This window comes from Macrotis lagotis, chromosome X (assembly GCF_037893015.1).
Source record: "Macrotis lagotis isolate mMagLag1 chromosome X, bilby.v1.9.chrom.fasta, whole genome shotgun sequence".
Lineage (NCBI taxonomy): Eukaryota > Metazoa > Chordata > Mammalia > Peramelemorphia > Peramelidae > Macrotis > Macrotis lagotis.
In genome coordinates, this window is record NC_133666.1 from 270,785,985 (window position 1) to 270,812,259 (window position 26,275).

Below are 26,275 nucleotides of genomic sequence, written 5' to 3' on the forward strand. Positions count from 1 at the left end.
TGAAGCTCAAGTAAGAAATGAAGAGCAATCTGAGAGAGAGTTTTTGAGAACATAAGAATGCCATTAAAAAATTATCTTGCATACCTCCTGGGTAGGCAATGAAAAATGATCTTCTTTAGATCATTGTGATGAAGAAAAAATCTCCTTTACACCTAAATTGACACTTTAATGTACCAGAGAAGATATTAGGTTTAGAGTCAGAAGACCTGGATTTGGATTCTGAGTTTGTTTTTTATGATATATGAGTCTTGGTTTACTCATTTTGTGACTCTGACCCATTTTTGTCAAATGAAATTGTTGAACTTAATGATGTTTCTGAGGTCTCTTCTAGAATTAATAATTTATAAATTATGAGTTGTTTAACCACTAGTTTCATTTCAGAGACATCATTGTTAGAAAGTCTTATTAATTTATACTTGAGTCATTTTTCTAAATTATCATCATTGATGATTTGTCCTTAACTTAGGTTAACTTTAGAAATCATAAGCTGAAACCAGTTACTCTTTATGAAAAACAACACTCATGGGATGTAAAGCATGCATATATAATTTAAGCCACACTTGCAAATAAGTCTGTTGTCTATGCCAAAGTAATTTTATTCATTCCATATGAGAATGGATTTCTATAAAGAATGTTGATTTCAAGTATTTGACTCCTAGAAACTCTTGGGATAAGGGGAGAGGGGGAATGTGTTTAGAGACTAGCAAATGTAAGAAAAAAGTTAACTTTTCATGAGGGCATTCTAAAATTCCATCTAAAAGAAAGCAAAATATCATTTGTCATCAATTTTGTTCTTTTAGCTATAGGAGCTAGAAACTCAATAAATTTGGCTATATATTCAAGCTGCTGATTTTGTTTTGCTTTCATGTGAAATATTATGACAATCTCAATTTCCCAGTTATTGTTATTTAGTCCCAACTTCTAATCATGGAGACAGAAACTTTTGCTATGTCTAGTATTCTTTTTTCCTTCCCTTGAGAGCTTTGGTTTTCTTTCTGGTTAGCAAGACGCTCCACCAGAGGGCTTGACCCATATTTTTGTTATAACCAGCATCAATCATATTGATCAGTATTATAATACTCAAATAAGAATGCAATTTGTCAGGTAGAATATATGTTAGGTATCAGGAAGTCTGGCCGTTTGTCAGTCTCATCTAAGATAGGAAAAGCTGGGTGACATAGTGGATAAAGTCCTGGGTCTAGAGTCAAGAAGACCTGATTTTAAATCCAGCATCAGTTACTTTGTAGCTGTGTGACTTTAGACAAGTCACTTAACTTCTGTGTACCTCAGTTTCTTTGTCTGAAAATAATAGTACCTACCTCCCACAGCTGTGAGGGACATAATAAATGACATAATAAAGTGCTTAGCTCATTGCCTGGCAAATAAATGCGAGTTTTTATTGAGGACTTGGAATGTAGAGTAAATATTCTTATTTTTCCAAGTATTTTGGTGCCACAAAGTCATTTGTTTTGAAATGATTTTTTATGAAGAATTCTCCAGTAGAAGTTTCTTTTATTCAAGTCAAGCCAGCAGTCATTTATTAAGTGCCTACTAAGAGGCACTGTACTAAGTTCTGAGGATAAAAAGAAAGACAAAAACAGCTCCTGCTTCCAATGTCTAATAGGAAGAGATGACATGCAAACAGCTGTGTATCATGAAAAATGGGGCAGAGGCTCCAGAGTATCTTAAGGTACATTCATTATTCAAGACATTTGTGATCATACCAGCTATACCATTTTTGGTTTATAGACTGATGGTCTATCTCACATTATGGAATATCTTTGGAATGGAACTCCATGGATAAAAATGAAAATCAGAAAAGCTCTTCCTTTTGATTCTTATTTTTTGTTTGCTATTCATGTTGCATAAAGTATACATACTAATATTAGTTACCAGTAATCATTTCTCTAACATTCCAAATATAAATGATTGATTGTGTGTGTATGTGTGTCAGAGAGAGAGAGAGAGAGAGAGATGAGGAGTAATATTTTTGAATTTTGAGAAGCGCCACATTGTAAGAGAGCTAGTCTCAGAATCAAGAAGGACTGCATTCAAGTTCTGATTCTGATACATGTTGGCTGTGTGACTTTGGGCAAGTCAATACATTTCAGTATTGTAAGAATTTACTAAATTTCATTAATCTTTCCTCATCTGGGAATTCCCTATGCCAATGAGATCACAGGTCTAGTCCCAGCCCTTATTTTTAGTTTGAACATTTGTCTATTGAGTATAAGTCCAATTTTGATTTTGGACAAAACTTTAGATTTTTGTGGGGGAGGGCAAATTAGCCTAACACAAAATTACTGGTAAAAGCCAAAAGGGGAAACACCAGTAAAGAAAATGAAATACTATTTTGGTACTTCATGAAAGGAATGATTGATACTCAAAGAGGTGAAATCAGAATTTAAAATAAATAATCTGGATGCTATTTAAAAGGCAAACTGTTGATTTTATCACTCCCTATTGCCAAGACACACATCGATTCCCATTAAATTAGACATTTTTACTCTGATCAGGTTAGTGGCAGCTTTAAAATGTCTACAGCATCCGAGGACAAAGTAACAAATCAACGCCCGGAAAGACTGTGAAACTCTATCTGCCCATCTCTCTTTTCTTTTTCGTAGAGCCTTTCCCTTGTGGCAACTCAGTAGCTTCTCAGTACAGGAGAAGTTATGACCCTCTTCTTCTTGTGGTTAATGGCAGCCTGTCTGTTTTCTACACCTCCCTTTTCCCACCCTCTGGGAATCCAGGGCTGAAGGATAACAAAACCCAACAGGCTTCCTAATTATTATACAAGCTTATACTAAAATGTGGCTCTCCTCTCTGCCCACCAAATTTCTCATGTTTCGACCACATTTAGATCTAAAGTTCTCTGACACTTTTTTCCTCTTTCTCCCATCCTTCTTTTCTTTTTTTCCCTCAAAAAAGAAGAGCTTAAAAAGAATTTAGTTGGGATAGTTGCTTTAAGCACTTTCATTTATGTAATACTGTTGCTAATATAAACTTCTGTTCACTCAATCTTTCATTCCTAGTTATTTGGATTTGTTTTTTCTTAGATCTTTATATTTATATCTAAATTATTTAAGCCCCATGGATCTATCTAATTATCCAACTAACTAGTTATCCATGACTTTCTCTACCCAGAAGAAAGTAAATCAGACATAAATGGTCATACTGGAAAATTCAATGATCAAATATATCTCTCACTGATAAGATATCTGAATTGTCTAAATTATTAAAACATATCTTCCTTTTGTCTTGTGTAGAGAAAATTTTGTTGAAGATTTCATTTGAGCTCAACCTTTTACAATCTTTCATTATCTCAAAAGTAACTTGTGTCTTCTTGAAACAGTGGATCATTTCAGAGGGTTAAAACCAGCCTGCCCCAATTCTTATTCCCCCCTCCAATTTCTTTTAGACTAAGGCCCCAGAGATTTACCAATTCAAGGCAAAGGGCAATCATTTGCATAGGATGTGAGGGAGACAGTTGGGTAATGTACTTTACTACACAGTCTTTGGGAACCCCTTCTTTGTGATAAGGTTCCTTTTGATGTTCCAGGATCGACCTCATTTGGTAAAAGGGATGAGTAGATTGAAACTGAGCTGGGCATAGTTGAAAGTCCCAACACATATGGGCTAAAGAAAAAAGCATGTTACTCAGGATAAAAATCCCAGTCCAGCTTGAGAGAAAGTTTGAAAATAGAAAACCACATTGACTCTTTGCTGTTTCAGTTGGAGTTTAATCAGAGAAAAGACTGGCACCAGGTACAAATAAATCTCAGATCTTATTACATTTAAACTCTACTAAAACTGTTTATAATTAACCAATCCTTGGAGATTCTGCCATCATGTATGCTTATTTTTGGTAGATTATGCATCAATTTTTATATTACATAATGAGGATCAATGACCCAAAGCCCAATCTACTCTCTTTCCATAATGAGAATTGGGGCATTTTTAAAACATTTTTTTATTTTTCACTCATCATTTATTTACAAATACACATTATAACTTTTTATATACATTGCACATTTACATGGTAGAAAAGTACAAAACTATATATTTAAATGAATTTATATTTAACTTGCCATGTTTGAAAATATAAAATTGCATCAGAAAAAAAGTATTATGAAAAGCAAGAAACTTGAACTGATAAAGCTTTAATATACCCTTTAATGACATAGTGTTTGAAAAAAAAGAACAAATTTAAAGGGTACAGCAGTTTAGCTGAAAGGAAACACCTCAAAAAAATGTGCCTATTAATCTCCTCTCCACTGTTATGATACACCTATGTCATCTTTTTTATCCTAATTCTTTGGACCTGTGAATTTCCAAAGTATAATAAGATATCTGTTATACTCTAAAAACTGGTGTCCCCAGACTATCTTGGGTGGAATGAGAGAACTAAAGCAGGCATTTCCTTTAAGATGATTCTACTGTACGCTACTTTTGAGTCAAGTTATATTGCCTTTTGGTCAGTCAAGATTCCTTGTAAACAAAACCCCCAGGGATCATGTATGTACAGAACTGGCAGCAGAAAATCCAATAAATAAACATGATAGAAATTGACATGCATGTTCATTAAAGTGGAAAGGGAATTAAACAGCAGTGGACCAAAAGGTGACAGGTAAGTGAGTGGTAAGGAATGGATTAAAATGTTTTACAAGAAGAAAAAACTTTTTACTTTACAAGCAAGAGACCTCACAATAAATAACAATTGCTCTTCCTTTAACGAATAAATTTCTTCAAAAACAAGGTGTACAGTCAACCAGACATTTTATGTATAAATTATAAAACATGACACAGTATAAATAAATGTCTACAAGTCTCAACTATGAGCCCCATCCAGTAGACCTCACACTGACGGCCTCTCCCGTGTCAAGTCAGTGGGAAGGTTGTCTGGGAGAGGGCTGCAGGACAAAGGTCCTTTCTGTGTACTTTCCCCCCCAAAATAAATAAGCATACACTTATTTACAGTATGGACACTGATTTTTGTTTTTTTGCCCAAGGGCTATCCCAACACTGATGGAGGGTTTACCACTCTAGAATTGATGATATAGGAAAGCTGTAGTCCTGGTCTTCATCTTCCTCCTCCTCTTCCGTGTCTTCGGTAATGGCTAGATGGGGGAATACAGGGGAGCTGTTGTTTAAATAAGGACAACAACAGCGCAGAAGCAGCTCAGTGCACGCTTTCAAAGCCCTCTGAAACAGCCATAATACAGCGGTGTATTTTTATGTGACTTGCAGTGAGATGCTCTTTGGCATCTGCTGTTATGCAATACGGGGTGTTTTTTTTTTTATTTTTTTTTAAGACATAATCTATGAAGTCAAAACTGCAGAAAGTTCTGAAGAATGGCTCAGGTTTTACTGGCAGATTCCTGAAATCAGATAAAAAGCGCTCTTGTGTTCTAGGTTTAACTGCTTGGAGTCCTTAATTCAGTTAGTAGTGGCTATCTGCAGAGAAGCAGTTGGCCCATAGGCTAACATATAGCTGTCTTTTTTTTTTCCTTTTCTTTTTATGGAGTTAGGTTATATTCAAGTGTTAATAAAGCAAACAGCAAAGCACACAGAACAAACAAATTAGAACAAAACAGCTTGAAATATATTCTTATAGGCCACCCCTAACTGATGACATAATATTCTAAAAAAACAAGTATCTTGATAACATTTTAGGAACTCCCTCTGGTGATTACTGAAGAGCTGGTACCATTTACTAATCATCCACTTCTTACAGCCAAATGCTTACATAGATCTTCCTTTCTTTCCTTCTGTTTCCTTTCTTTCTCCCCTCCCTCCTTCCTTCCTTTTATTCCTTCCTTTCTTTTATTCTTCCTTCTTTCCTTCCCTTCTCCTTGCTTCTATGCTTCCTTCCTTTTCTTTCTTTCTTTCTTTCTTTCTTTCTTTCTTTCTTTCTTTCTTTCTTTCTTTCTTTCTTTCTTTCTTTCTTCTTTCTTTCTCTTTCTTTCTTTCTTTCTTTCTTTCTTTCTTTCTTTCTTTCTTTCTTTCTTTCTTTCTTTCTTTCTTTCTTTCTTTCTTTCTTTCTTTCTTTCTTTCTTTCTTTCTTCTTCCTAAGACTTTATTACCTAAGGATCACCTTTAGAGCCTTAAAGTGCTGCAAGGTTAAAAATAACACTTACAGTTGCAAGATCCTGAGTGCTTTACTTCCAAGACCACACCTGTGGAGCAGGCAGCCTCCTTCATGGCACACTCACTGGCATAAGTGGCATTGTCACTGGCACAAACAGCCTCATCAGATTTACTCTCAGGACACAACTCATCACAGAGTGAACATCGGCCTCTGCCAACTTTGGAGTCCCACAAACATTTCTTTCCGCCACTGCAGTGAATGTCTTCACAGGATTTGGCTTCTAGGATATGATATATCTGTGATGAGTAAAGTCATATTTTTGCTTCCTCCCCTTCCTTCTAGCCTTCACCACCCCTCCCTAGCATTTTTCTTTCAAACACACACACACACACACACACACACACACACACACACACACACAAACTCTCACACACTTTTCATTTTCTATTTCCCTCTGCCAGTGCAGTTCCCCTTAAGTTAGGCACTTATCTCTTTTATCCTAAGACTGGAAATTTAACATGGAACTTCAAATTCTATATTTTACTTATAAGACATTTAAAATATCCAAATAAAAAGATGCTAAGTGCTAATTTTTAAAGCACAAAGCCATAAAAGTCACACTAAGGATTTTGCATAATATACACAAAAAATGATTTTATTAATAATTTGGGGGACATTTTTTAGCAGTAAAGATCAAGGAACTCCCAAAACTCAAGACAGGAAAGGGATTATTAAAAAAAAAGAAAGAAAGAAATAAGACCATCAAGTAAAATAATAATATTTCATAGCTCCAATTAGTTTAGGAACTAGTGACCTATTTGTTTTGTCTCCTTAGTACAATTTTCCTTTAAATCATCAAATTGAATGGGTCCTGAGCTGGGATGAGGGAAAGATGGAAAATCAATTGGTTCATGCTTCTTACTGGCATTTATACATGTTTGCCAACACTTCCTGAAGACAGCTGTTTCCATGAGGCAAGCTGTAGCCAGTTCATCAAAAATGGAAAACATCTCCTTGCCAGTGGAAGTGACTTGCTCAGGAGAGCTTTTGGTTTGTTTGTTGACAACCAGGCAATCAGGTTTTAACTAGTTACTCATCATCTCTCCCAACCTCCCCACCCCCTTCCCCAAACTAGAATACCTACTGATACATTTTCCCTCGTAGGCTAATCCAATCGATTTGCCCAGCAGGCAGGTAGCCTTTCTCAGGTGACAGGCACTAGGGTAAGTTATTCCATCATTCCCACAGAGATACTGTTCAGAGGAGGTAGGCTCTGGACAAATCCGATTACATGTCACACAGTAGGCATTATTGGTTTGATCCACCACACACGTGGAACTGCCTGGACATAAAACATCCCTACAGGTCTCTGAAATAAAGACAGAAACACACACACAAACATTAATAGGCTTAGCTTGACCCTTAGAAAGGGAATTTATAATATTATCACTCAGATCCTGAAACAAGCCTCCATCTTTTAGAAAGATGATTGGGGAATCCTTTCAGGACAAAGTCGATGTACATACACTATTTGGACTCTTGACTGTTTAAAATGAATATTGAGTAGCCCCAAATGATTTTATTTGGGCTTTCTCACTATTGGAGGCAACATGGCCCCAAGTGGATGGTGGCAGTTCACATATATGTAGTGATCTAAGGTTTGGGAAGCCCCATACCTCCATTAGCTCATTTGATTGACACAACAATCCTTTGAGGATCACCCCATTTAAAAGGTGACAATAGTTTGTCAGCTCCTAACAACCACTTCTGCTTAAAAGATTAGAGGAAAAGGATGCTTGTTTCAAGAACTCCAAACCTACTTTTACATTTGCCTTGGTACTGGACTTCTAGCTCTGGCTGCTCTTTACATTTGGCTTTGAGGAGAGCGCATTCATTTTTGTAGGTTTTGCCATCTAGTCCACAGACTGGGCCCTTCCAAGTAATATTGGAGCAATCCGGGGCGCAGACACACCGAGGCTTGTTCTTCTTATTCATTTTGCATTTCTTTCCAGGTCCACAGTCCACGTTATCACACGTTTCTAGGAGTTGGAAAGAGGTATCGTTTATAGAAGGGCTAGTCTCCAGGTCAGCCACGAGGATCATTTGTGCCCTACACAATTGTGCAACCTGGATCTACCGAGCAGAGAAACTAGTCCTTCAAGAGGAAAAGCGTTTTTAGGGGAGAGCGAAGGTGCTGTCCAGAGCAGTAATCCATCCGAAAAATTCGCCAGAGGGTTCTGCTGTTGACTTCTTTACCCGCATCGGATTAAGAAGCATAAGGACCTTGGTAGATCGGTTCTTTTGACGGAAGTCTCCAATGGGCGCTTTTCAAACACGCTATCATCTTAAAGGTACGAGAGGAACCCTTAAGCTAGATCCACAGACATAACACACCCAATCCAGCCCCGCTCTCCCCAGCACCAAGAACGCCTAATTTTGCCTCCTAGGATAGCAAAGAAGCTGCCACTGGAACGCCCTCTATTGAATGGCCTGAGAGTTTAAAAGAGTGGCTCTACCTTTGCAAGGGATGCAGTTCGGGGCGCCCCCGTTAAAAATCATCCACTTGAAAAGCGTGTTGTCATTCACGTCCTCGGCAGTCCACGAAGTGCTAAGCCTCCCCGTGCTGCAGCACTCTTCTTTGCTGAGACCAGTCTTGTACAAGACCTGGCAACGACCGTTCTTTGCCTGCCGGAGCCAGCAATTCCCAGCTGTAACAGAGAAAGGGGGTGGAGTGGGTGGGGAGAGAGGGAGGGAGACAGACAACGGGAGGGAGACGGAGAGGAGGGGAAGCAAAGAGGGGGGGGAGAGAGAGAGAGAGAGAGAGAGAGAGAGAGAGAGAGAGAGAGAGAGAGAGAGAGAGAGAGAGAGAGAGAGAGAGATTGTGAAAGTAAGAAATGGGGAGACAGAGAGAAGTGAAAAGGGAGAGGGAGAGGAGAGAGAGCGTTCCAGCCATATCAGTGTCAGTTACCAGTGACCCAGACACAACACGTGCAGCTTTCATTGACTTTTACTAGACTGTTTACTTTTATTCGGCCCATTTCATAACCTGCAGCAACTCGAAGAGCAGCTTAAATAACCTGACAAAAACAGGATGCGACGGATGTTTTTACATGTTGGTTTCATGTAGGCGGTGTGGGTATTATTTGTGACAGGGCTTAGGAAAGGAGGAACTTAAAAAGACACGCACACCCTCACACACAGCACCGAGAAGCCGAGCAAAAGGCTCTTCTGAAAAATGAAAGAAAAACCCCCCACAAAACAAAACAACCTCTGCATGACCACAGTCTGCTTTGCTGCTGCTGCTCCCGCTGCTGCGGCTGCTGCACAGTTGCAATCCAACGGCCCATTTTGCAATCTTCAAGAGTTGGGGGCAGCTCTCTCGCTCGCCCCTGTAGTCATTTCGAAATCCCTGAAGTCTGATGCTTCTAGTGCCCCCAACTTGTACTAAACGAATTTGCTAGTAATCTTAAGAAGGGCGGACAAATTGTATGTAACTTCAGCAGAAAGCTAGGAGGGGATGCTAAAAGGCATTTAAAAAGTTTAAAATAACAATGATATGCCTGCTAAAGCTACAGGTTAATGTGTCATCCTCAGGGAAGTCGGATGGAATATGTGCTGTGCTGCTCAAACCTGAAAGAGCATTTTGGTTTTTTTTTTTTTAATTTTTAGTGTTTAAAAAAAAGTTTCGATGTCCTCCATTGGCCCAAGCCAAACACTCTGTTCAAGCAACTCGGGTTTATAATGTAGGGATTTGGGTTAAGATGAATCTACCATGAATCATCGATGTGATTTTTTTCCCCCAGCAACTCAATCAATACCAATTCATTCTGGTCCCTGGTTTGTAGGCTAGTGCATTTTAAAAAAGTTCCTCCAACAGGAAACTTAAGCCAGAAACCTTCTTCTGCAAAGTCTTTTCCAAAGTCTTAGTCACTAAGTCTACCTATATCTCAGAATTTCAGTCAGTTTGGGAGCTCCTCATGGTTATCCGTTGAAAATTACAGTGACTTGGGAGGGAAATTTCTGTCAAGGGTATCTTGTCTATCAGCTAGATTGGTGTTTGGATAAATTTGGAGAGAAGGAAGGAAGGATCTACAGAGAAGAAAACTATTTTCCACTTAAAAACTTCCTCTGCCAGGATTAGCTTTGTGCCAAGTTTCTAGAATCACGTTTCCCAGACACAAGAGTAAATTCAGTGCTCCCCAAAATCGTATAAGCAAGTTATCCAGAAAAGCGGCAAAAAATAATATACACGTGATATATTGATGTATATATATATATATATATATATAAGCATAGATATATAATGAGTTTGTAAATGGGTCGCCTATAAACTTTAGGCTAGTGATGCTTTCCCCCTCATCTCCCCCCCCCCGAAGAGATAACATCTCTAAACTAATTACAGCAGGAACTTTGAGCATCCAGTCCTAACTGCTGAACTCTTGCTCATTCACTCTTTATATTGTTCATGATAACCCGAGCAATAAATCCTGCTTCCAGTCCGGAATGTCACTTCCTTAAGTTTTCCTATTCCTGTACATGCCGGAACAGTTAACTTGATACAACGACCCATCTTCAAAGAGAGGCGTTAAGCAGAGCAGAACAGTTCAGAGCGGATCGTGACTGGTAGGCAGAAAAGTAGGAGACAAACCAGTCGGACAAACAAACCTTAGCCTACTTACCCTGGACTGTGCGATCTTCCATGAGCTGGCACAGCAGGATCAGGAGTAAAAGCATGCCCGGTTGGTTTCTCTGATTTAACATCCTCAGGATACGAGTGAGTGAGTGAGTGAGTGAGTGAGTGAGTGAGTGAGTGAGTGAGTGAGTGAGTGAGTGACTGAGCGAGTGAGTGAGTGAGTGAGCGAGCGAGTGAGCGAGCGAGTGAGTGAACGAGTGAGTGAACGAGTGAGCGAGCGAGTGAGCGAGTATGTGTGCGTGTGTGAGCGAGCTAGCGAGAGCAACAATATCAAATAGAAGAGAGCCCCACTAGTCAGACTGCTCTATTCAATGAACGTCAGAATCGGAGTGCAGTCTCTCTTTAAATCTATATGGGGGTCTTAGCTGTTTGCGGTGGGCGGTCTCCTAGTGTGTGTCTGTGTGTGTCTCTCTGTGTGTGTGTATGTGTGTGTGTGTGTGTGTGTGTGTGTGTGTGTGTGTGTGTTTGGGGGTGGGGAGATTTTCAAAAGTTCAGTGTGAATCAGGTGACATTTTCCACCTTCCCAATTATCTGTTTTAGGTGCATACGCTGTCTGAAAGCAAATCTGAACTAGGGGGGAATCGTTGGAGTTCTTGTTTGCGTAGTAGCAAGGGGGAGGGTGAAACTAGACTGGGAGGGGGGGGGAAGGAGCTTTGGGGGTGAGGGGGGTGGGGAAGAACACCCACTTAAAGTCATGAATACCGGCCACACTTTTGAATGCAACCCCAAAGAACCAACAGCCGCCGCCGGCTCTCCTGGCAGGAGAAGGGGTTGGGGGGAGGGCGGCGGGGAGTGGGGGGGGGGGGGCGGCGGGGGGGAGATGAAGGCGTGGAGGAGCGGAGCCGGGGGGGGGAGGAGTGGAATGGAGGGGAAACGTGAGTTTGTCGGGGCATTCTTCTTTCAGTTCCGAAAGACTTTTTTTTTTTTTTTTTTTTTTTTTTTTTTTTTAATAAACCCCAACCTAACACCAGACTGCTGACAAATCTAGCTCCGGGTCAGTTCTAAACGTGCATTTATTGCGTATATGTTCTGCCTCTCCGGCAAGAGAGGAGTCCGTGTCGGGTGGTTTGTCTGTCTCTGAATCTGTCCGTCTGTCTATGCGTCTGTCCATCTGGCTACTTGTCTGTCCGTCTGTCCGTCCGCCCGTCTATCTGTCTGCGGGCTGTGTACGTCTGTGTCGTCTTTTCATTTTAATGACATTCCCACTCTGGTTGCTGCTAATAATAAATCTCACCCCTAGCACCTTCGAAAACTAGTTGAGGAGGTGGCACAGTCACATCTTCCGTACAGTTAGAAACAAACACACAGCAAAAGTTTAATACCTAGGACTTCATCTTTACTGGTCAAAATCACCCCCCTTTCGACCCCCTCCCCCCCATCTCTTTCCTTTTACTTTACAGTGTCTGGAACCTTAGACTGAAAAGAGGAACGATGTAGGCGGTCTTGCACTCCTCCCTTGATCCCTCTCTATCTCTCAGACTCTGTCCTTGTCTCTTGCTGTTCTGTTTCTGTGTCTCTCCTTTCCCTCCCTCCCTCCCTCCTTCCTTCCTTCCTTCCTTCCTTCCTTCCTTCCTTCCTTCCTTCCTTCCTTCCTTCCTTCCTTCCTTCCTTCCTTCTTTCCTTCCTTCCTTCTTTCCTTCCTCCTCCGCCACCTCCTGTTCCTTCTTTCTTTTTTCTTCTTTCTTCTCCTCCTTCTTTCTTTTTTTCTTCTTTCTTCTCCTCCTTCTTTCTTCTTCTTCTTCTTCTTCTTCTTCTTTTCTCTCTCTCTCTCTCTCTCTCTCTCTCTCTCTCTCTCTCTCTCTCTCTCTGTCCTTGTTCGCGGAATAAAAAAGATTGCAACATCCATAATGACCGTCTATAGACTCAGTTTATGAAACACAGTGCCTGGCATTCTTCGCTGAAAGTTGGCGGTCTCTCATTTATAACATTTTTTGGCACCGCTGAATGAAACTGAGTAGGCGATATTTCCTTTTATATAAAACGATTACTTAACGGAAAATGCTATATTGTTTATTCCAAAACTGCCTTTCTAATTTCTATTCTTTCGTTTCTAAATCCCAGAAGGACACCAGACTGCGAAATATGCAGACAAAATTCTTGGACATTTGCAGGTCACTGGGAATTGTTCTATCGATTTCAAATCCGCCCCCTCCCACTTCTCTTCCCCCTTCTGAGTGCTCCCTATTCCTCTTCTCCCTGCCTCCCCCAACCTTCCCTCATGCCCCCCCCTCTCCATCCACAACTGCAAATAACTCAGTGATAACAGATTTTTTTCCACCAACTGCAGGAGATAGTGCTAATCTTTTAATAAAAGATCCCATTACAATGGGATCTGTCTGGACAGACTATAATAGATCCAGAAATACAGCCGTGCTAATATTAGAAGACAGTTGTTTGGGTGCCTCTCAGACGGGCCGAAGTCCTGCTTTGAAAGTGGGCATGAATCACAAAGACCCGCGACCGCCGCACCTGCACTCGGGCCCATTCAATGCAACAGACTGGTAAAAACGAGTGACCTCGCCGCTGCATTTCGCTTTATAATTATCATCGTGAGGACTCGAAGGGAGGGGGTGGGAGCAGACTGGCTTTTTGCTTATTTCAGACAGCTTTGGGGGCTCCCATCCTTCTTAATCTTTCAGATTCGGTGCCCCTACCTCTCCTTCCATCTCTCTCTCTCTCTCTCTCTCTCTCTCTCTCTCTCTCTCTCTCTCTCTCTGTCTGTCTGTCTGTCTCTCTCTGTCTCTCTCTGTCTCTCTCCCTCCCCGTCTGTCTGTCTGTCTGTCTGTCTCCCCCCTCCCTCCCTCCCTTTTTTCTCTGTCCCTGTCCCTCTTCTATATCTCCCCACCTTTTCCTGTCTCTTTCCTCTCTTCTCTCTCCCCCTCTCACTACCCTCTCCCTTCCTTTTCCCCTTTCCTGCCGTCTTCTTCCCTTCTTCCCTCCAATCCAGTCAGCATTAATGCAGGGTTGTTTAGTGCCCTCTAATGGCAGATGACATTAACAATTAATAACAAAATGTCCCTTATTCAGGAGCCTGCCGATATGTGGCACATTTCCAAAGCTGAATTTCTTTATTCAAGAGATAGATTTGGTTCTTACTGGTAATGTTCTGGGAAAAGTTTGTTTTCCCCCCAAAGGACAGAGGAAGTTTAGTTGGGATGGTGAAGAAGGTAAAGAATGAAAACTTTAGACACTTGATTTCCTATTTTTCCAATCGACTTTATTTCCTAATGATAATGGAAAATTCAACATTCTTTTTCTGCTTAACAATCCAAGTAAATCAATGGAATACAACATTCTGAAGGTACAAGGGATCTGAGAAGGAAGAGTGTCTTCCCCTCACCCCCCACAAATTTAGATGTGGAGAAACACAGATTTTAAATATGTTAAAGATCATTAAATATACTTCCTGGTCCTGTATTATGTCTAGCCTATTGCAGTCTTCAGCTGCATTTTCCAAATTCTTCTTACTATCATTGCATACATATATACATATATTAGATGGTAGTAATAGATACATGTTCAATTCACATTCAATTGCCACTAGTGATACCTACAAGTCACACCTACAAGTATATGTTATCCACAAATATTTATAGTTTTATTTTACTATCTTTGGACTAATATTTTCTAATTTAGAATGGAAGCCTCTAAAGATCTCAGGGTCTACCCTTTCCCCTTCATTAGTAAATTGATAAAATTGATAAAAAGCACATGGTAAGTGCTTTTCATTATTTTTCATGAAGTTCAGTTATAATGAGATCTAGTGTCTTTTAAGATATTACTAGACTTAATTTACATTTGTGCACATAACATGAGAGGCAGAAGGGCACAGTAGATAGAAGGCTGCTTCAGACAAATCCTTGTTAGGTGACTGGACAAATCACTTAACTTCTGACTTTCCCAGGCAATGAATGCTCTGAAACTCTAAGTTACAGACTTATATATTACAGATCTGCTTAGATGGAGGAAATTTCCATGTTATACTATATATATATATATATATATATACACATATATACATATATGTATATATACATATATGTATATATATACATATACACATACATATGGATATATTCATATGCCAGTTTTCTGAGATTCAAGTTGCAGAACAATTGCTAATTTGCATTAGTAGAGATAGTTTTTGCATAGAGACTTTCCTACCCCAGTAACTTTTGGTATGATCTCTCTCTCCACTTTCTACTCCCAAATCTATTGTTTTGAGTAGTGTATATCTCCATAATCGCTTTATCAGTTCTTGCATCCACACACAGACACTCCTCATTCTCCAGGTCTATATAAAATGCAGAAAGATTCAATGATCTGGGTGCTCTAAATACAAAATTACAAGGATATTTTTGTCGTGATTGTTCATTGTTTGATGTACTCAAAATATGTTTTTCTTTGGGTATATGGATGAAGTTAGTATGAATACAAATTCAAAGAATATAAATTATAAATTCAAAGAATCTAGGCTATTTTCTTTGAAATGCCAGTTGGGTGCAATCCAATAACATAGTCTCTCATTTTCTTTTTGTCTAGATAATGCCAAATGTCCAATTTGACCAGTCTATCAAGTAGACCAAACTGATCATTTGTTTTGGTATCATGGAGGCACAACATAATTGTCTTTGTTGGTCCTGGGGGACAGGAATATGAACATAGCAATTTTTCTTATGTAAGCAGTATTGCTTATACTAATACTCTGACACCAACAAAAAAATTACTACTCATTTCAGAAAGGGTGCAGGTCAGGGTTGAGGTTACTGGCAAGCAAAGTGTGGAAAACACAAATTCTGTGTTGCTTTTGCCCTTGTGAACAACCAGCCTCGTATTTACTTTGCAATACAGACTCATCCTGTTTTTCAACTGCACCTTGGTTAGTATTGATCTGTTTGGTAAAATGTCTATTGTGATTCTGCATAGTAAAACAGTAATGAATACTGTTATTGTATTCTCTGCTCTTTGGCCATATTCCTAGGAATGAGTCACAGGTCAATACTTGTTCCATATGTGCGTCCTCTGTGCATCATCAGAAGATCAATCCAATTGCAGTGGGGTGGAATTGTATCACACCTGTTCGGTGATATCACAGAGGAACAGCTGCTGTTTTTTGTATTATTTTATCTCCTTTAAGTGTTAAATGTTGGGTTTACATATGCCAAAATGTCAGGGTCACATTTTAAAATAAAAATGCCTTCTTTCATTTATTTGTGTGCCTCCATTTTCAACTTTGTTCCCCTTCAGCTTTGCCAAAAAGTAAATGTACATTAACAGAAAGCACAATAGGACAACTTTGTAACTGAGCAGCACACAAAAACTCTGTTCTTTTCTGTTTTTTGTAAGCTTCAAAAGAGATCTTCATAAATTTTATAAATTATAATTACTACAGTTTAGCAAGTAGATCCCAGGAGATTCCAGGAGAACTACAATATAAATGACTTGTTTGGAACTAGGACTTAATGTGACTAAATTTTAGCTCTCCAGAGGAGGTTTGGTTTTTTGATTTTTGTTTTTGTTCTCTCTCTGTGTGTGTTTGTGTAGTATGAGAATAATGAACTGAGTAGCTTTTTAGCTTTTGTGTTAAAAAATAAAATGTTTAGACAATTTTGACTACAGGTAATTTAAAAACTGGGGACAGTTAGGTGATAAGAGTGGATAGAGTGCCAGGCTGGAAGACTCTTGCTGAGTTCAGCTCTAGCCTCAGATTACTTAATAGGTGCATGATGCTGGGCAAGTCACTCCCCCTTTACCTTAATTCCCCATTATAAAATGACTGGAGGAAGAAAGGGCAAACCACTCCTGTATCTTTGTCAGGAAAACCCCCAAGTCATCAAGTCTGACCTGACTGAAATGACTGAACAACAAATTTACAAACTGAATACTAAGGTTTCCAAGGCATGATGGAAGAAGAAGAAAGCCTTTTCTTTGAAAAATAGACCAAAGTTAGGTAAAAGGAAGATTTTTTATATAAAAACAGTTCATTACTTATGTGCTATAGTTGGGAAGTTGTGTAACCTCATGACCTTAGGACGAAGATTTGGAAATAGAACTAACTTTGAAGTTACCTGGGCTACTAATGAATTTCTCAATTGAACAGTACTGTGAACATCCTAAAGCAAAATTATCTTCTCTACTCAAGATGCCCAACTCACCAATTTATTCATTTGAAAAACAAAGCCATCAAGCAAAAGATGCTTGTTGAGATGGCAGCAAAACAATGGATTGAATAGAGAATTTCATTTTTGAAGAGATTCATTTGATCTCCAGAACTTATCAGTAAGTGAACTTCAGTCTTTTTTTTTAAACTGAGTACATATAACCTAATCTGTGGTTGGTGGAGCTGTGACCAAGCAGCTAGTATCTGTTTCTCCTCCTCTCATGATCAAAAAAAGAACGTCCGTGTTTAAAATAGCAATTGATTTCTGTTAAATTCTGAGTAGTCACTTCATCTCTTTGCCTGTGTACCTGTTTGCTTATATTTCTCTTGCACATTTTGCTTGCTGCTCCATGCTTTTTGTTTATTTCATAGCAGCAGGGGCACAGAAGGTAGGTGTTCAAGATGTATATGATTTCTGTCCATCCACCTGATGGCTTAAGGGATGAGTCACTTTACTGACTGCCTCTGGATCCAAAGTTTCCTTTGGATCCAAAGGAACTGAGATGAGGAACAGTTTTAGTGCACAAGCATCACTGGTTCTTCTACCCTTGCTACATCATCATCATCATTGTCTGTTTTCATTTACCATGAAGTATGACTCCTCTAAGCTATTTATGAATGAACCATGATTCTGAAGATAGGATGTCTGTGGCAGGTTCAAATATCACAGATAAGTTGAAAATGACTCCTCCTGAGGTTTGTTAGTTAAACCTATAGTTTGAGGATGTATTATTCTTTAGATTTTATTTTTTATTTTCTTTTAAAAATTTATTTTATGGACAACTTCAATAATAAAACACAAAGTACCCTTCAGCAACCATTTTTATAATCAAATATTAAATATCTTTCCTATTCTTATTTGAAAAATCTACTAATAATGTATCTTTTCTATTGGGGTTAAAATCCTTTTTAACATTAATTCTCATTTAAGAGTGATGTTCATTTGCTTCTGCAACTTTGTAACTCAAACATTTAATTGCTTTCTTCAGTTTAAAAAAATTAGAGAAATACAACAAGCAGAAAAAGAGCCAGAAATTTAGTTTAGATGGAAGTTTCTCTTGGGTTTGATAGATAATGTCCCTTTCCAAATGTAGAGTTGATTGGGAAAGGACTGGGCGGGGGTGGGGGGATCACTAAAGAAATCAGACAACTCTTCCTAAGTCATTCTGATTCTAAGTGATCAAAAGGGCACTACCCACAAATATTCAAAAGCATGTTTGTGCTAAAGTCGTGTATTTATTGTCCTTGGTTCTGAACTATTCAGAAAATAGAGTAAGTGAATTTTACAAAATGTGAACTATATTTGTTTGCAACTGAAATAAAAAGCAAAAGAAGAACAATGATAAAATAACCAAATAGCCACCCACAGACAGGTGGGAAGATCAGCAAGGGAAACCTACATGCATATCTATAGTTTTCAAAGTGAACATTGGATGCAAAGAATGAAAGCTCCAGGTGTGGGCTCTTATAGGTAAGCCATCAGAAAGAAAGAAAAGAAATTGTGAGTAGGAAAAAGAGACAAAGAAACAAAGGAGGAATAAAAGAAACAAACCACTTGCAACAATAAAAAAGTAATGAAACTGTTTCTTTTTTAAATCTCAGACACTTTCATATTCTCCAAAGGGCATGGGGGAGTTTCCTATACTAGAGGATGTATTATTCTGCAAAGGATCTGTATACTCTTTGAAATTCATCTTCCACTTTACATAATACAGTTAGGTGGTACTGGTGGTTAGTCAGAAAGACTTGAGTTCAAATCCAACCTCAGACAAGTACTAGCTGTATGATGTCACTTAATCATTTTTGCCTCAGTTTCTTCAACAGTGAAAGGGGAGCATAAATATACTTACCTCTCAGGGTTTCTATAAGGATCAAATGAATACTATTTCTAAAGTTCTTAGCACAGTTCCTTAAATATATTAAGCATTATATAAATTCTGATTCCTTTCCTTTCCTCAGTTTCTTCATCTATTAAATGTGGATCATAATAGCACTTACCTCCCATAGTTGTGAGAATCACAAAGTGTAAAGCACTTTGAAAACTTTAAAGCTCTCTATAAATGCTAACTATTATCATTATCATTATTATCATTATTTCCCAAAGCACACTGTTGAAGTAGGAGGATTCATTCACAGAGCTTTTAGTTATAGGTTTGGGCTTTGGGGGGTTTCCTGATGCAGACTGATACATTCTCTCTCTCTCTCTCTCTCTCTCTCTCTCTCTCTCTCTCTCTCTCTCTCTCTCTCTCTTTCTCTCTCTCTCTCCCTCTCTCCTCCCATCTCTCTCCTCTATATCCCTCTCCCTCCCTCTTTCTCTCTCTTTTTTTGTCTGTCTGTCTGTCTGTCTCTGTCTTTCTCATTTCTTTTTTGGTCTTTGTATTTCCCAAAGCAAAATTGCTTTCACATAGAAGTTGATTCAATGTTGTCAAGAGAGTGGTAATACAAGTGTCTTCAATGCTCTTTAAGGTTGATTATCAAACGAATGTTTAAAATTGCCTTTACACGTAATTGGAAAGAAATACTATTAAAATGAATGATTATCAGACTGTGGTCATTCAAGAAGTATATATTGTTCTGGGGACATCATGCTAATGCCCCAGGGGTGTCTAATCACTTGTGTTATTTTCTTATGGGGAGTTCTTTGAAACAACAGTCACTGCCTTAACTGAATTAGCCCAGTTACTGGCATATTGAGGTTTTTCTATTAATATGTACCCTGAAGTGAGGATGTTTCATAGTTGATGAATTCTTTCCTTTTCACTTGTTAGATATGTACTTACAATATCATAATATTATTATATATAAAAATTTAGAGTTTCTTCGGTGAAGCTGCTGTTTGGGGCTATTCTCTTCTTGTATGGCTCCATCTTCCTTTCATCTTTATTTCACATATCATCTGTCACTGGAGAAAGAAGCACTAGATTCTTCCCAATCAAAAGAGCTCGGGAACTGAGATATGTAGTACAAAATCTTGTACCTATTGTGTCATATATCAACCCATATTTTTTCTCATGCAAACATCATATTCAGGAGTCAACTACACTCTGTGTTGTTTATCCAACAATGCTATTAAAATTTAACAATGAGCTGGGGTCAAATGGTGATGACACAGCCTTTGAAGAGAGGACAGAAGATGTGTCAAATGTTGAAATGATTTCAACATTAGCTGTACCTTATTATTTATTTTGCTATTATAGAAATGGATAAAATGAAAATTAGTGGATAAAGCTCTTTGGGTAATTTTTTCTATATATTCATGCATGTTTCCCTTATATCATTCTTCTACTCCATAATCACAATTTTCTATACATGCCTGTATGTAGTTATACCCAGACACAGACACAAACACAGATGGAGTCCCAGACCAAGTCCCATCACATAGACAGATGCTCACACATTTGCAAATGGGATTCTTCCCATCATAAGGTGAAGTACTGTCTGTTAAAACCAAACTAAGGTCATCATTTGCCATTTTTTTGCAAGAATTTAGTCATGAACAGGATGAATGTTTAGGGGAGAAAGATTCTAAAATCCTCAGAGAACCTCAAAAGGAGTTGAAGCCAGTACAATAGAGAGAACTCACATTTAAAGTTCTAGGAGAGACACACTAGTTTTTGGACTGAAAGGAAATACTTATGCCTTCCAGTGCTTCCAACTATTTAGAAAATGCTTACACAGAAGGAGCTAATTTTTTAAATGACCTTGAACTATATAGAGACACATTAATGTCCCCAAACTGGAACAATCTGTTTTTAATTCAGCATGAGAGAAATCCTGTTTTAAAACTTTCTGTATTAAAACAGATGCCAATAGTGTTTGGCTATCTATTATATCATAGGGAGCTGCCTGCTATATAAAGATTGTGTAGAATTTGAACATAGTCTTCCTAAGTCCTAATCTTGAACTCTCTCTCTCTCTCTATTGCATTTTTCTTGTCCTACAAACATATTGCTATTTTATTTGTATATGCCATCTAAAGTAAACATTCTATAATTTGTAAGAAGAGAGCTTGATGTGGTGGACAGAAGGGATACTTCATACTCAGGAAAGCCTGGATTCAAGTCTTGCCACTGATAAACATTGACGGTATAACCCAGAGCAAATCATTTCAAGTCTTTGAGGCTATACATTTCAGAGCAGGGGCTGACCTGCATTGGTAGAGGGGGTTTCCTCACTGGGAGGAATAAGAATTGTCCAAAAACCCCTGGTAGGACATGGTATCAACAAGATTCATTACAGTGAGAAGTTTTAGTAACTAAAAATATTAATTCCAGTGATGATTTCTAATAGCAAAGGAAGCCATACAAAAGAAACAAGATGGATTTATCTCTTATCCAGTGCATCAAGTTTAAATCTGAGTCTCTAAACAAATGTATTGGAATGTGATCCCTTGGAAAGAGGGTAGCTAGGTGGCACAGTGGATTGAGTGCTGGGTCTGGAGTCAGAATGACCTATCTTCCTGAGTTCATATCTAGCCTCAGACACTTACTGGTAGTGTGTCCCTGAGCAAGTAGCTTGGTTTGCCTCAGTTTCCTCATCTGTAAAATTAATGGGAGAAGGAAATGGCAAATATTCCAGTATCTGTGCCAGGAAAACCCTTAATGAGGTCATGAAGAGATAGATGTGATTGAATGACAACACAACAGAAAGAATGTTGGACTTGTAGTTAGAAAGACCTGGATTTGAATCTGGGCTCTGCTGTTCACACTATGGCCAAATCATTTCACTTATCAGCTTCTTCAAATGTAAAATGAAGGTGTTACATTAGATGGCCTCTTAAGTCCCCTTCCATATTTGAACCTTTGATCCTATGACCCTTTGTTCATTGCAAAATATTTATTTCCAAATGGGAAATTTCTCTCTCTTTCTCTTTCTCCATAGCCTCTTCTCCTTCCAATGCTAGGGCTACTTTCATGGGACTTCCACCTATAATCAGCCTTTTCCATGTTCATTTGGTCTTCTCATTGACTTTAAAACTTTCTTATTTTATACTTTGAAGAAGACTAAATGCCACATTTTGATAAGTATAAAGCAAATAGTAGTGAATGGACAATAAATATAAAGCTCATTATCAATAAATATAAGCTTCATTAACATAATATGTTGGTTGACAATATGGAAACAGTTTCTTTACCCAAGATATACTAGAATGGGGGCAGCTAGGTGGTGCAGTGTATAGAGCATCGGTCTGGAGTCAGGAGTATCTGAGTTCAAATTTAGCCTCAGATATTTAATAATTAACTAACTCTGTGACCTTGGGCAAGTCACTTAAACCCACTGCCTTGCAGCCCCCCCAAAAGGTAAATTAGAATGATTTTCTCTGTCTTGAACTTCTTCTTAGACATTTTGTCAGAAAATCTACCTAGAAGAATTTTATCTGAGTTTAAGGTTACTTTATGTCCCAGCAACTTCTGAGAATTGAAAGCAAATTGAAGACATTCATTTGGTTTCCTAATGTGTTGTCCAGAAATGACTGTTTTGAACCCTTTTCAATATGATTTCTTTGTAAATAGGAATGTGGAAATCATCATAAAAAAGAATGTGTTAATGATCCATATGCTGGGCAAATGGGAATGTGACATAAAAAGAGCTAGTGTGGCCATGTACTTGGAAAATAAATACTCTATTAAGAAAGTTTAATGAAAAATTTACAAGAATCAAATATAACATTCCTTCTAGTGCCAAAATTTTATGGACTTCTATGCTATATAAGCCAATTGTATTACATTGACCAATTATGATAAAGAAATGTGGAGATGTTACCATTTATGAACACAAATCCTTACATTCAAAGACAAATTCCAAAATATACAAAGATGTGTATGCAGAATTATTCAGTGTCCAAAATATTCAGTGAGAAGCAGTATTCTTGGGTCAGGAAGACCTGAGATCAAGTCCTGCTTCAGATTTTTACTTGTTTTGTGTTCAGTGACTAGTCAACATTTTGGGAGGGTATCATACTTGTGATTTCACTGATAAAATGAACATCAATTTTGAAACTCCCTTCAAAATGTAGATCAGCAATTCATAAGCAATTTATAGTCTTGGAGAGCTGTCTGGGGCAAGTTGAGGTTATCTGACTCATTCCAGAAGTAATGATTTATTGTCTATGCACACAGATATATACATATTGAGGCATGTTGAATCATATAGAACAAGGAGGTAATTATATTATATATTCTTTCTGATACTGAAGATACAATACTACTAAAATTAATAAATTGTATGTAGTATAATCAGATAAACTGGGAAGATTTTGCTGTTGTTGAGTCATTTTAGTCATGCCCAACTCTCCATGACCCAAAGACACTAGAGTGATTTACCATTTCCTTCTCCAAAGCATTTTGCAGATGAGATACTGAGGTAAACAGGGTTTAGAGACTTGTCCAGGGTCATACATCAAGTAAGTGTCTATGGCCAGATTTGAATTCAGTTCTTCCTGAATCCAGGGCTGATGCTTCATTCACTGTACCATCTAGTTACCCACTGTAAAGGTCTATTCCCCAAATCAGTGACTAATGCCTGAAATATATATAGCTGACATCTATATAGCACTTCAAGATTTATGAATTACTTACTAAAATCTCATCTAATCCTCAAAATAACCCTAGAAGGTAGGTGCTCTTATTATCCTTATTTTACAATTGAGGAAAATTGAGTCAGAGAGGTTAAATTACTTGCCTTGGGTTACAAGGATAGCAAGTGACTGAGGTTGAATTTGAACTCAGGTTTTCCTGATTCTAATTCCAGGGCTCTATCCCCTGTCCATCTTTAATGCTACTATTTAAAACTACATTCCTTTACCATATATCTTTAAAAACTTGAGGGAAGTCAAATATGCCTAGTAGGTCTAATAAGGTTTTAGATCATTTAGCCTTAACATAAGTGAGAAAAACAAGAGGGCAGGATTGTTTGCAAGGAAAGTAAGTGACATCACAAAGAAGGGCACTCTTTTCCTCAGTTTAAATCCAGCTTGAGACACTTACTAGCTATTTGGCTCCATGTAACTCATCCAGGGCCATCTGCAGTCATCCTGATTCATATCTTGTCGCTGGACCCAGATGACTCTGGTGACTTAACACAGCAGCTCCTCACTCAAATCCAATTCATGTACTTGTCATGGCATGACCTCTCTGATGTCATGGTCTTCTTTGAGAATGAAGGACAAACATGATCGTCATCATTTGCTTCAGTTTCCTCATCTATAAAATGATCTGGAGAAGGAAATGACAAAGTACTCTAGTATCTTTGCCAAGAAAACCCTAAATGGGGTCATGAAGACTTGTACACAATTGATAATGACTGATCCACCACAACAAGCTTCCAGGTATACGTAGGTAATAGATCTACTGTGTTCTGACCTCCTCAGACTTCATCTTGAGTATTTTCCCCAGTTCTGGTTCATTTAAGTTTAAGACATCAATCAATTGGACAGAGTCCAGAGGTAACTAGGGATAAGGAAAGGCCTTCAGTCCTTGTTATATGAGAGCAGGTTGAAGGGCTGGGTATGTTTAATTTGGAGAAGAGATAGCATCAGATAGTTGTTCTCAGGTATTCGAAGGCCTGTCAGGTGGAGGATTAGATTTGTTTGTTCTATTTGGCCCCAGAGGCAGCTAGGTGGCACAGTAAACCAAGAATCAAATCTGCAAATGAAAATCAATTATATTGGTGGACTACATACATAGATGACCCAAAGAGCAATGGAACAATGTATGGCATGTGTACCAGGTTCCAGCATGTCACCCATGATAATGCTAAATGGCATTGTATCACCTAGGGCAAGGGCAAAGAAATTGAATTTACTAATATCAGGCACTGTGATTAGCACTTTACACATTATTTTGTTTGATCTCCACAAGAATCCTGGGATTTAGGAATGTTACCCTCATTTATCTTTGAGGAAACTGAGGCAGACAATGGTTAAGTGACTTGCCTAGGATCACATAGCTAGTAGATGTCTGAGGCTGAATTTGAATTCAAGTCTTCATGACTCAAAGCCCAGGGTTTTATATAGCACACCATCTAGCTGACAGTGTATCTAGGAAATGAGCTAGCAGAAAAAGAGTGATCTGCTCAAACACCCAGACCAGACAGGCCCATCACAAAATGCTAAAAGGATTTTGGAGAAGATTGATAGAACTTTGTGTAGAGTTTTTGTGAAAGATTTTGGAAATAGTATAGAAAAAAGTTACATAAGATAAGAAAGTGTGAATAGGTTTCAGTCTGTACAACTTTGATAAGATAAAAATACATTGTTATATTTAAGTATAAATCAGACAGTTTTTTATATTAAATAAAAGGTCAAAAGTTTTATTTTGAAATAATTCAGCAATTCTCTTAATTGCATAATGATAATAATTGCCCTTCATTCTTGAAGAAATCCATGATAGCTGGAAGGTAGTGCCATAACAAGCAAATGAATTGAATTTGAGTGAGGGGATGCTGAACTAAGTCATCAGTCTACTTTCTCCTCTGGAACCATCTGAGTCCAGTGACCAAATATGAATAAGGATGACTGAAGATGGTCCTGGAATGTGACACAATCAGGGTTAATTGACTTGCTCAAGATCATACAGCTAGTGACAAATGTCTAAGACCGGATTTGAACTTAGGGTCTCCTAACTTCTTGACTAAAGCTCTGTCCATTACATCAACTATATAGCCTGTGGATATGTTGATCCCTAGACTGTATATACTGTAAATTCTTTATTCCATTTACTCAATGCTTTCCTAAATTTCAGTCCAACTGCATTTGAGGCTGAATGTTAGTCAATAAACATTTATTGAATGTCTTATATGAGCCAGGAACTGAGTAACCATTGGGGAAACAAAGAAAAAATGAAAGATATTGCCCACTTTCAAAAAACTCATGGTCTAATGGAAAACAACAGAGACTTTTTATACATAAATTACAGATAATCTAGAAAGAGGAAAGAATTAGAATTAAGGGGGGGATGGGGAAAGGACTCTTATAGAACTGGGGCTTAAACTGGGATTTGAAGAAATCCAGGAAGAAAGGAGATGAAGAGGGGAAGGGAGAACTTTCCAAACATGAACCTGTGAAAATGCTCAAAATTGAGAAATGGTGTATCTTTGTTTATGAAATAGCAAAGTCAGTGAATAGGAGGGAGAGAGGGAGTGAGGGAGATAAAAAGGGGGGAAGGAGAGGCAGAGAGAGAGAGAGAGAGAGAGAGAGAGAGTTAGTGGATATAGGAGATATAGGAGAATGGAGAGATGTGTATATGGAAGGGAAGGGAAGTTATATAGAACTTTGAATACTAAATAGAAGATTTTCTATTGTCAACTTTAACATTTGCAAAGCACTTCACATTTA

General features: G+C 38.3%; 1 protein-coding gene across 3 annotated transcripts; it reads right to left on the reverse strand.

Annotated features, from left to right (window-relative positions):
• Positions 1-3,555: 3,555 nt before the first annotated feature.
• FST (follistatin) lies at positions 3,556-11,329 on the reverse strand. 3 transcript variants are annotated; one of them, XM_074201588.1, is made up of 6 exons: positions 10,768-11,329; positions 8,605-8,796; positions 7,909-8,127; positions 7,233-7,457; positions 6,138-6,368; positions 3,558-5,117 (listed from the first exon to the last, which is right to left on the reverse strand). In XM_074201588.1, the coding sequence occupies exons 1-6, from the start codon at positions 10,847-10,849 to the stop codon at positions 5,035-5,037; spliced, it is 1,032 nt and encodes a 343-aa protein (XP_074057689.1). In that variant the 5' UTR covers positions 10,850-11,329; the 3' UTR covers positions 3,558-5,034. The 3 variants fall into 3 exon arrangements, with proteins under 3 accessions (XP_074057691.1, XP_074057689.1, XP_074057690.1); XM_074201589.1 differs by lacking the exon at positions 3,558-5,117 and adding an exon at positions 5,129-5,378; XM_074201590.1 differs by lacking the exon at positions 7,909-8,127 and having other exon boundaries at positions 3,556-5,117.
• Between the last annotated feature and the right edge of the window lie 14,946 nt (positions 11,330-26,275).

Excerpts from the sequence above, each read along its gene's own strand:
- FST (XM_074201588.1), bottom strand. The coding sequence starts at position 10,849 with ATGTTAAATCAGAGAAACCAACCGGGCATGCTTTTACTCCTGATCCTG. Across the intron at positions 8,128-8,604 it reads GAACTGCATCCCTTGCAAAG|AAACGTGTGATAACGTGGAC; the intron begins GTAGAGCCACTC and ends TCCAACTCCTAG. Across the intron at positions 5,118-6,137 it reads GCACTCAGGATCTTGCAACT|CCATTACCGAAGACACGGAA; the intron begins GTAAGTGTTATT and ends TCCCCCATCTAG.